Genomic DNA, 12,062 nt, shown 5'->3' on the forward strand with positions numbered 1-12,062 from the left:
AAACAGACAGCCTGAACTGCTGGAGAGAGGATACGACTCCCAGAACCCTCCTCTCCCATGCACAGAGACAGACATATCTAGGGCAAGCTCTCTCCTGCACTCACCACCTTAGCACTGTTTTCCAGTGCTCCCCACTGAGCCAGCTCAGTATGTCCAGTCTCTAGAGTTAGTGCACCCAAGGCTCTGGTGAAGAGAATTATTTCCCAGACTGGTTAGGGGCTGGTCACGAACTACTCCCTGTACCTGGAGACTGCAAAGCTGTTTAAAAATGGAAATAAAATCAAGCCCTCAGCTGGAACAGCAGCAAGGGAGAGGAGGGTGGGGAAAGGTACTGGTTTCATGGAGAAAGGACGACAGGGGACACCCAAACCAGCCTCATATCCCAAATCACTGCCTTGAGGTGCTAAGGGTCCCACAACCTGCACACCCACCAACCTTCACTTTTCTGTGTATCAAAAGTTTTCCTGCTACTCGCTGTTCTCAGGCACCATGCCAGGTACAGCGAAGGGAACAGGATTATCCTTCCCAGGAGTTTGGCATTTGCCCAGCCAATGTGGCTTCCAGGATGGTTCTCATGCCCTCAACTGCACTAAGTCTCCCAAGAGGTTAATTCTGAGACTAACACTGAGACAGGCCGACGGGAAGCCACTCGCAGATCAGGAGGGCATTTCCCACTTAATTGATTCTGAACTGAAATGTCAGGACCAGAGCAGTGCAAATCTGTATTTCGCACACTGACTGCTGGTTACAGTAGCAGGAACAGTGGAGGGACCACAGCCACAGAACAGGCTGTTAGCTCAGCTGCAGAACAAGCAGGAATAGTTCACAGAGCCAGTTCCCACAGCCCAGATTTCATTATGAACTCAAACATGCTCAGAATTGCCTCCTTTGAATCACACTGCTGCTTTTCTGATAGGAGCTAGACTCAAGTCTAGTTCCCAAACTAGAAGCTGGGAACAGGTAAGCTAGCCCTGACGCCAGAGGTACTAGGAAGAGCTTTGAGGCATGTTCTTTATCATGGGGAACTGCACCTTGGAAGCTTCCATCCCTGGCTTTGTCACACACTCCAAGGTGTCCCTTCCTTATCTGGGAAAAAGCAAACCCCTTGAGCAGCTGGGTTCTCACTGAGGCATCAATACAACCACAGCTCCTGTTCAACTAAAAACCAAGGCAGATACACAAGCCTACTCTTGGAGCTGTGATTATAAAATGGAAGCAGAGGGTTTGCGGTGTCCTGCCCTGGTGACAGGACGACATCAGAAAGTATAATCAGCCTTTGAATCCTGGGGTAAGAGACAGCTCTGGTAGGGGAAGGAATGGTGAAAAATCCTAATGCTGCCGAGTCTTCCATTCCAGGAATGGAGCAGGGAGATGTATGCAGAAGCCGCACCATGAGGAACAGATTTACAGGGAACAATGTTCTAGAGAAAGCTTCTTTCTGAACTTTAAAGTGGAGGCCACAGCTATTGCACAGAGCTGGCAAGCGAGAGCCATGAGGAAGAAAAATGCTATGCCCAGCTAGGTAGAACAATCCTTGGTGGAAACCCCCAGTTAAATGAGAACCTTATAAGAGTCCAGGTTTGGATCCAGGTTCCACCTCACCAGGACCTCACCGCAGAGGACAACTCAGGCTGGAGAGGCCTCTTTGCAGATAGATGCTAGGAATATCGGCATCACAAGAGATTCATGGGTCACCAGAGTGCTGTGTGTCCCTGCCACTCAGCTTGCAAACAGAGAAGAGCTCTGTCAAGGAGAGGTTACTGCCCAAGCTCCTACCTTCTCCGGTTCCTGAGGAGGCAGCACCTGGCTCCTGTACCTCCCTCTCAGTCTGAGTCTCTGCATTCTGCAGCAAAGGAGCCAGAGTCTGGGTACCCTGTGATGTCACCGAAGTAGTGGGGTTCCTGGGCTGCAGGCCTATGGCATTCATTAGGCCCATGTCTCTGTCCGTCCTCCATGTGGCTCTGCTTGTTCTGAATAGAAAGAGAAACAAATAAAGCCAGGAGCAATGGGGGGCCTGATATCTCAGTCTCCCATGTCCCAGGGAACACAACAGCATCCAGCTCACTCCTCTCTCTCCAGCCCAACCAGGCATCTGCTAGTCTAATCTAACTGCTTTGCAGGCAGTGAGGAATGGCTCTTATGTCATGCTAGGAATTCCATCTCCTTACTTGGTTTGCTGCTCACAGGACTTTCTGCTTGATGGTTAATTACACATGGGCCCTGTCATAGGGTCCTCTACCAGTACTTCCTCCCCAGAGGCTGCATGGCTGTTTGACAGGCACGAACATACCAGCAATGCCACCAAGTCTGTATAACAAAGTTTAGGCCTTTGGAGTTACTAGATTGAGCAGGAATTGCAGCAAGCAGCTCAGGAACAGACATTTATGGAACCTTCCTCTGGCTCAGGAGAAGGGTCTGGATTACAGAATGATCTGGCAAAGCAGTGTTTCTGCTCCTGAGTGTATGATCTGCATCTCTTCCCTCGCCTTATCCTCTTGGTTTGTTAGCATCACACACTAGCTCTCCTCTGGTATGTGATATCTGGGCCAGCCAATTCCCCTCTCTCCAGTGCAAATTCCAGTAGGACTGGACATGAGGCTTATTATTTTATCTTCAGAAACAAGTAACTGATACGTATGAGCTTTACAGGTGGGGAGCATTTGGAGTGGAAAGGGACTCTTCCCTGAACTGGCCTCTGGCTGCTTGTCCTGGGAATGCTGAAAGGGCCTCAAGAGATCATCTCATCACATAGCTCATATTCTTTCGTTTAATGCTCTGTAATCTTTTGATGTTCTGAACCCACCAAGATCCCCTGCCCTCCAACAGGTACCAGAGGGTTCTCAAAGCTGTCCTCCTGCCTCTGGCATCCAAACCCCTCTGGAGACAGAAAGAGGAAGTCTGGATTTTCCCACCATGCTGCTGCTTACCAGCACATCATACTCCTGCAAAACTAAGACACAAGGAGATATATGTGATGACTGAGGAGGGGAAAGAGCTCCACCTAGTTGGAGAGGATGACACCCTACTGAAAAGGGACAGTATCTCTGTTCTCTCACCCGGCAGTCTGACTGGGAACTTAGGACTATGCTGGGGAGGGAAAGGGGGAGCTTGGACAGAACCACACTCTGAGCTCTAATTTCTTTGGGATTCTGGAGTTCAGATCTGGGTCTCTGGGAACTCCTGTATTTAGAAGGGAGTGCCCCTCTCTGGGGCAGAAAGCAAGAGAGGGCCTCATTCCCATGTTTAGGGTATTGTGTGCATCACTGGAGAGGAGGGACTGGGATCCCCCACTGATCCTCACTGCCTATGAAATACCCTTTGGAATTTTGGGGGAATCTAGCTCTGCTTTTAGAATTTGTTACAAAGGAAAAACTTGTCCTATGACCAAGAATACCAGGATTAAAGTCATTAGCACTGACCTTAGATTCCCGGTCACTGGAGCTGTTTAATGGATTTGTCTTTGCCTGTAGCTGACCCATTATCCTCTGGGTACCTTCCTCAGTGCCATTTATTTTATACGGCCCATTTTACACAGCAATTTTCATACAGTGAGCCACACATGGCTCCCCACTGGTTCACTTAAGGGTGCTATTGATGGCAGAAGGAGCCATAAGAGATAGATGTACACCAATATCACGGCCTGCACCACTGGGCACTGAATATTACTGCTAGTGGTGTGCCAGCTGGCATTGGCTGGGCGTTGGTAAGAGAGAATTGTGTATCTAATGATGCCAGTAGGAAAGGGGACAGGATGAAAGTACAGGCATGCAGCACTGCCAGCTGTAGTAAACCCAACAGGAAGAAACAAGACAGGGAGGACTCTGATTGGATGCCTCTAACCCACCCCTGGCGACTCACCCAGGCCGCTCCGTGCTCCTGCTATTGGAATGCACAGTGAAGACAGTCTCATTCAGCTGGTCCCAGTAGTATTCAACTCCAGAGTTTAAGGCCCTGAAATGCCAAAGGGAGAAAACATTAGGAGGGGAGACTGCTCCACATAAGCTCCATACTGCTTGCCCTCCACAACAATATTCAGTACTCATCTACTCTGCCCACCCAGCTTGGCTGAGGAGGCATAATTGTCTGCAATAAGGGTGTCTACTCCTGATGCACAAAAGGTGTTCAATGGGCCCCCAGGACAGGTTCACATCCTGCACAATTTAAATGAACATTTCTAGGGCGCATCGCTGCAAGGAGTCTCCCAAGCATGGAGTGCTGTTTTGGGGCACCACTATACTCTGAACTGAAGGTGTAATTTCCAGCTCAGGGAGATGTTCATGCACTAACTTTGAGCAAGCGCACTAAAAATAGTAGTGTAAGCATGAGTTGGCTGCCTGTATATAGTCCTGTCAGAGACCCTACCTAAATATTTGGACGGGTAGCCCTCCACCTGTGCTGCAATGCCTACACTGCTATTTTTGGTGCATTAGCTACAGATAAGCTAGCTCAAGTACGTCTATCCGAGCTGGACATTACACCTTCAGCTGCAGCGCAGATGTACCCTGCCTGAGCCAGGGAGTAGTTAACTGCCCCATTTATTTCAGCAGGATGTTATCTCTGAAGCACAACACTACAGGCCAGACTTCCAAGTAATGTAGGCATGCAGTTGCACATGCATTTACCACAACTGTGCTTGCAAATCAGGTGATTGTACATCCAAGTGGCCAAATGCACAAAGGGCAGGAAAAGCACTTACCTTAAAGGTGTCTGGTAGCATTTTATCCACTGAATAATGCTAACAATTACTCAATACTAAACATTTAGGCTACGGCTACGCTGACGGCGGCACAGGCGCCGCAGTCAGATCGATTGCTCTGGATCGACTGAGTGGTCAGTGAAGACCCACTCACTCGGTCCAGAAATTGACCTACTAAGACCACCTTCGCAAGTGGCATAGCGCTGCGTCAACAGGAACGTGGTTCCCGTTGGCGCAGTGCAGTGAAGACGGCATGCAGAAGAGGAGCCCAGAACTCAATGGGAGTTATGCAAGTTTTTTGCGTAGCTTGCGTAACACCCATCGACTGCCGCCGAATCCCGGAGGTAAGTGTAGACAGGGTCTGAGTTACTATACAAGGGTCTTTCATTCTACTCATAAATCTCAGCACAAACATCTCACTGGCACTGGAAGGTCTTCTGTGGAATAAAGATGGGTGTAGCGCAGGTTCTTAGATCACAAACGACACTTGGCCCTACCCACAGAATAGGTTTGACAGACAGACCAGCCCTGGCCTTAGGGCACGCATTAGACAGGATCTAATAGGCCTTTGTCTAACTTCTGTGAAGGGGCACAAGAGGACCCAGGGAGGGATGTGCCTGTGTATGCTGAAATGATCATCCACGCTGCTCCACTAGTCACTCAGGGTCTGGAGCAGTGCAAGTGGGTTCCTTATCTGGAGCTTAGGCAAGCTGTATACAGCACTGGTGCCTTCCAGGGATTTAGGCTGGTTACTGGTATGTCTAGGAATGTCACAAAATGCTGTTCTTGTTAAGTCCAGTTAGCAGACTTAGGGAAGAGGCCTCAGGTGCTGCTCTGTCCTGCAGACACTGGGTACAAAGTGAGAAAAATGTCTCAAAAGGTACAAACACATGAGACCCAGTCACCCCGGAATATGTGCTGTAGAAGCAGGGAGCAGCTGAGCCTCACACGTCCCATGAAGGGAAGCACAGAGCCGGGAAATGCACTGCTCCCCAGAGCTCTGAGAGGCAGCCAAGCTCAGTAAGCAAGTTGCATGGGAGACTGTGTGGAGTGTGGTGAGCCGAGTAAGGGCAGAAAGGCTTTTAAAGGGACAGACAATGTAAATACACTGATCTAGTGACACATGAAACAAAGGGCCAGGAGGTGCCAAGCTACTGTAAATCACATAGATGACCACGGCCCAGCAGGAGAATCCAGCTTGTTAACACTAGGAGTCTGAGAGAGGAAGAATCAGGGTTACATCTGCACACCTGGGTTTACATCTAATATAGATCACATTAGAAACAAACAGTCTCAATCTAGTCCAGAGTAGATATTTGTCCAGGCCAAAGTCTGGGGAAGTCTAGTCGGGGAGAGGCTCATGATAAATGGGATATAACCAATGAGTTCTCAAGTGTAGTGACAAAGCTTTATGTACATGCGACTGTGATAGTCGTGGCCCCGTACTGGGTTAGTGAGAGGGGCTGTGGGTCAGGAGCGAAGTGCATCAGCAGAGTAGTACAGGAAGCCCAGGACTAGAATAGCAGAATTGCTGCAGGGCAGGTCTGAGAAGTAGTGGCAGAGCTATGCCTGTTGGAGGACCTGGATTGGCAAAGCATGAGTGACTCTAGTTCAGGAGCAAATGCAAAAGCCAAAAAGGAAGAAAATAGGTCAACACAAAGTCTGCAAAATGTGATCGGTCATCACATTTTTCACTGAGCTAGTCCTACTGCATTATCCCCATGTGAAAAAGCAGCTGCCAAGGAGACAACGATTTACAAACTCTTCAGAATTCGTTGACAGATGGCAACCCATCACTAGAAACTCACCAATCCCCCTCAGTGCTCTGCCTGATGCACTGACAGAGCAAAATGTGACAAGCTAAGCCTACAAGGCAGTGACACTCCCTGGGAATGAAAGCCTTTCAGCTCCAGGAGTGAAATTCTCCAGAAAGCGCCTAGCTGCTGTGGCCTTCGAGACTGTTGAGCCCAACCTCCCACCTGCCTCTGAAGCTCCCTCTGGCCCCTAGAGCACACAATCCCCACAGCAGCCCAGGCTGCTGCGATTCTTCATTAGGGATGCATGCCAACTGCCTTCATCATTTCCAAGCAACTAGATGACTTGAGTGTTGTTGCTCCCAGTGCAGGTTCTGGGGTGGTTACACCCCACACACTCCACTCCCCATGCCAGATGGTCACTTTCCATGCTGCACAGTGAATGTGGCTCCCTACTCATTGCGTGCTCCCTTCTTGGGGAGGGTCTAATCAAGCTCACTGCTATAAGAGCAACATCATAGCCAGGTTGTGTGCCCTGCAGATTTCAGAGAAACCAGGATTACAACTCTCACCCCCACTCCTACTCGTCCTTCAGTCAGAGCTCCTGCTGCTGCTCCCTCTTCCTGCTCCCCTTTTGTTGGATGGGAAGGTCCATTCTAACTCCACGTTGTCAGCTTGCCCCTTTCCCTGGACAGAGAAATCAATAGGCACTGAATACATTACTTCACATGCAGGCCTTACATGGTTGCATTTATCAACTAAGCTCCCGCTGCCATGCTCCTATTAACTACTCATTAACTGCCAGAGGGCTGCGGCCTTTTGCTTTCATTCTCTTGGGAGAGGAGCCGGTTTGGAAGCATCAGCTGTTAAATTCATCGCTAGCTCTGGGAATTCTGACAGACAGGACAAAGCAGAGTCCATTTGATTTCATTAGCTGTGGAAATGGGATGCTCTTTTCCCTCTTCATTCAATCAGGACCTGCTCTGACCTGGTTTCTATTTTTCACACTTGGAGTGCCAACGGGATGCCAGGAGCCTGGTGAGTGCCATCCATCTACTTTAATTCAATGTGCCAAGCATCCTAACTGTCCTCCCTTTGCCCTGCTGGGCTACCTACTCCTCCATCTAACCCCAACTGCTTATTTTAAGAAGTATCAGAGTTCTGGAGTCATCTGACACAATCTTTGTTCCATCCCTCACCAGGCCCTTCCCAACCCTCTGTACAGTCTCCGGCACACACAGACACTCATCAGGGCAGGGGCTGACTCCTCTCCCTCCACAGTGCTATGAAAAGTATGGTGTTATATTATTGAAAAAACAACAAGTAATCCTTCAGCCTTTGTGGACTCAAATTAGAGCACAAAGGGCCTCCAGATCACACACAGGGACAGGCACACAGGGATCTATGTGGGAACCTCAGCTATCCTTGTCCAGGTGCAGAAAAATGGCACTAATCTGGGCACTACCATTCTCACACAAAGGGGCTACCTGTCTTGTCCTGACCAGCTTAGGCTATGTCTCACTGCACAATTAACCCAGGTGACTGGCACCCAGGTTAGCCTAGCCAGGGTGTGAGCATCCCACTGCAAAGCCCTACCCGGTGTTCTTGTGTCTTCACTAATTCTGTATCAGATCATGCATGTCTAGAGGTATATCTCATGATTTTGTGAGGAGATCCTCTACAATTCTTTCTCAGGCAATTATAGGAGAATTGGTCTGTTCTTTGAGGGGAATAAGGGTCTGGCATTATCAGCATTTAAGTGATTTAGCTTGTGTCCTCACCACGAAGTGGGTGAGTTCAAACCAGGGTTGAAGCAGAGCCTGGGTTTTAACTCACCCAAGCCAGTAAGCTAGCCTGGGATGAAAGCATCGTTGGGCCTGCATCAGAGGTTTTTCTGTTTGCATGGATGGGGGGGATGAGAAGGGAAGATGGTGAGCTAAAAATCAAGTTAACCGTGCAGTGTACGCATACCCAAAGCTGTAACCACAGAGATGCTGCTATAGTGAGGGCTCCTATTATTAAGTTTTTGTCTACCTAAGAAACTTACGCTAGTTTAACTTAAGGTGTGATTTTTAAGCCAGTTTAGTCAAACTGGTGCAACCTTTTGTGTGGACATTTGTTTTGGTTTAAACCAACTTTATTTTGTTTTTGCTTAAGACAACTGAAGAATTAATTTAAGACAGTGGCTCTCAACCTTTCCAGACTACCATCCCCCTTTCAGGAGTCTGATTTGTCTTGCATATCCCAAGTTTCACCTCACTTCATTGTCTCTATGAAATTTTAGTTTGTACTGACTTCACTAGTGCTTTTTATGTAGCCTGTTGTAAAACTAGGCAAATATCTAGGTGAGTTGATGTACCCCCAGTAAGACCTCTACGTACCCCCAGAGGTATGTGTACTCCTGATTAAGAACCACTGGTATAAGATAAACCAAAATAAGCCACTCTTGAACGAACATAAGATTGTCCACACAGGGGTTTGCACTGGTTTAACTAAATCAGTTTTTAAAAAAAGACAGTGCAACTTTCTTGTGTACACAAGTCCTAAAACTTCAATCTGAAATCTAGCTTCAACATCCAGTCATTGGATCATGTTATACTTTTCTCTGCTAGACTGAAGAGTCCATTATCAAATACCTGTTCCCTATGTAGGTACTTACACACTGGCTTAAAAAGAATTTACAAGAGAGCTAACCCAGGGCAAGTCCAACATCAATCCCTACTGCCTGCTGGAAGTTTTTATCCCTGATGGCCTCACTAAGGGATTGATGTTGGACTTATCCTGGGTCAGCTCTCTTATTGGGTCAGTTCTCTTGTTAAATTCTTTTAAAGCAAATGAGACGAGCTCAATTTATTTAATTTAACAAAGCAAAAGTTAAGGGGTGGCTTGATCACAGTCTGTGAGTACCTACATGGGGAACAAATATTTGATAATAGACTCTTCAGTCTAGCAGAGAAAGAGAGGTAGTGCTCCCAGCCTTGAGGGGAAGCAGGACTAGGCCAACAATGCTGAAGCTTTGCCAGATGCAGTGAGGCCAATCAGTGTGATGACTGCAGGAGCAGTTTTGAAGAGGCCTTCATCTTGCAGTGGGCTAAGCATGCCTGGCAAGGTGAATCATGTTTCAAACAGCTCAGCCTATGAAAACTCGAGATAATGCTTATATAATCTTTCAATTTAAACCAGCCCAAACATCTTAAAGTGAAATACAAGCAATGGTCAGGGGTAACCTCACTCCCTACTCAAACCCAGAACAAACACAGAGCAGTATTCCATGGAACAGAGCTGGGGCACTGTGTTCAGTTGATTACGGGCCTCCACCACCACTTCCTGCAGCCTCAGGAGGTCTCCTCATCTAAATACCGAGCAATCATGAAGCTACTTGGCTTGTGAGATCTGAAAAGACCCGACAAAGGTGGACTAACGGTAAACCCAAACTATATATAGAACAGAGCTGGGTGAAACATCTGACTTTCACACTGCAAAAGCTCCTCTCTTGCCACAAAAATATCAATTTTTAAGCCAGTTTCAGAAATCTAGCATCAATTCAAGTGCCATCATCACCGTGGGTCATTCTGTAAATGTTTGGATAATTTATTAAATGGTTTGCATTTTCCAACACAAAAAATACCGTCTCCCCTCTTATTGTGAAAATGCTAGTATCCCTGGCTCCCTTCCTGCCAGGGTGAAGGAATGAGCACCAAGTGAAATTGCACCAGTCAACCAGGATTTCGTTGCTCTTGTTTGGAAAGGCTGAAACAACAGAACCTGCTTGTCTGGTACCCCATTCAAAGCTCTCCCCAGCTCCCAGCTGCACTCCACATGAACAGCTTTTATCTCCTGCCTACAGAGGGGATGAGTAAGGGACCTCATTTCAGTGTAGTAATCATATGCTTCTTCCTATGAATAGCTGGACAGTGCAGCTTTATTTACTTGAGAGGTTTGGATCTCTCAGCAGCTGCCCAGACAAGGAAACACTGGCATTTTTAGTCCTTATGTCAATAAAATTCAGTTCCCTGTGCAGGAGATGGATCATGTACAGAGAAAGTGACAAATCCAAGGTCCTTCACCAAAGGCTTTTAAGCAAAGTAAGCAGTCATGGGATAAGAGGGAAAGTCCTTTCCTGGATCACTAATTGGTTAAAAGACAAGGAAAAAAGGGTAGGAATAAAGGGTCAGTTCTCAGAATGGAGAGAGAGGCAAGTAGTCGTGTCCCCCAGGGATCACTGCTGTTCAACATATTCATAAATGGTCTGGGAAAAGGGGTAAACAGTGAGGCAGCAGAGTTTGCAGACAATACAAAATTACTCAAGATAGTTAAGTCCAAAGCCAACCACGAAGAGTTACAAAGGGATCTCACATACTGAAAGTATAGAGAAGGGCAACAAAAATGATTAAGGATATAGAACAGCTTCCATATGAGGAGAGATTAAAAAGACTGGGACTTTTCAGCTTGGAAAAGAGATGACTAAGGAGGATATGACAGAGGTCTATAAAATCATGAATGGTGTCGAGAAAATGAATAAGGATGTGTTATTTACCCCCTCACATAACACAAGAATCAGAGGTCACCCAATGAAATTAATAGGCAGCAGGTTTAAAACAAACAAAAGGTAGTACTTCTTCACACAACGCACAATCAACCTGTGGAACTCGTTAATCTGTTGCAAATTTGGAGGCAAAATAAGAGGATTTCTAACAAGGTAATTCTTGTGGAGATTGAGGTTTTCAGTTTGAGATTTAAAACACATCTGTATTTAAGTAACAATGCTAGCTTGGAGGTTACCCTGTTCACCCCAATTACAGTAGCTAGAGGAAGGCCACCCCTCGGTTGACTGGGTAGCAAATGCATTTGTAAGCGTGCAAATTCCTACACTGCCAAGCAGTTCCTTTTCCTCCAAACCCTACATCCCAAAGAACTCAGTAAGTTAGTGCAGCTTGGTGTGATGCAGAAAAGGGCATCCTGCTGCTCTCCTTGAAGTGAAGAAGCTCCAGTCTAGTCACTATGTGGTTAGGAAGCAGGAAAGCAGAAAGCCTATGCCTGCTTTAGAGAAGCCCTATGCCTGCTTTAGGGTAGCCCTATGCCTGCTTTAGAGAAGAGGCTAACTCAACTCATAACACTACTGTTAGACAACTGACCCAGTAACTGACTACTGAATGGCCACTGCTCGTTTAGGTGGTTTTATTATGTTGGTGGGAGAGAGCTCTTTTCCGCCAACATAACGCGACTACACTCATGCTTATGCCGACAAAACTTATATTGCTCGGGGTGTGTGTGTTTCTTTTCACACCCCTGAGCGACAAAATTTTGCCGGCATAACCACGAGTGTAGACAAGGCCTGTCAGCAGGCATAGTATTATGTGAGCCTGTTCTGCCCAGCTCTAGGCATCAAAGCTGGCTCTTGTCCAGTGGTTTGCAGCTACAGAAAAAGAACCCAGCTTTGTCAACAAAAACACATCTCAGTCTGTCTCTTTCCCAGGCCAGCATGGTCACTCTGCTTTAATCAGGATGTTGCATCTGCCAGCCAGGTTATAGGAGGGATTTCATTAAAGAGTCAGCCCTTAAAATCACACACAGGACACCCTCACTCAAGGAAAGATACACAAGTAGAATGG

At 47.2% G+C, this 12,062-nt stretch overlaps 1 protein-coding gene across 3 annotated transcripts in view; it reads right to left on the minus strand.

The window, feature by feature from the left end:
* AMBRA1 (autophagy and beclin 1 regulator 1) overlaps positions 1–12,062 on the minus strand; it is a 190,450-nt gene that overhangs the window by 14,773 nt on the left and 163,615 nt on the right. For all 3 annotated transcript variants that reach the window (XM_067557650.1, XM_067557649.1, XM_067557648.1), the window contains 2 exons: positions 3,859–3,951; positions 1,777–1,970 (listed from right to left, as the gene is read on the minus strand). In XM_067557650.1, the coding sequence (XP_067413751.1) occupies positions 1,777–1,970; positions 3,859–3,951 (287 nt within the window). The remainder of the gene's footprint in view (positions 1–1,776; positions 1,971–3,858; positions 3,952–12,062) is intronic.

This window comes from Emydura macquarii, unplaced genomic scaffold (genome assembly GCF_026122565.2).
Source record: "Emydura macquarii macquarii isolate MOO-44397 ecotype Brisbane River unplaced genomic scaffold, CSIRO-AGI_Emac_v2 contig_1876, whole genome shotgun sequence".
Taxonomy (NCBI): domain Eukaryota; kingdom Metazoa; phylum Chordata; order Testudines; family Chelidae; genus Emydura; species Emydura macquarii.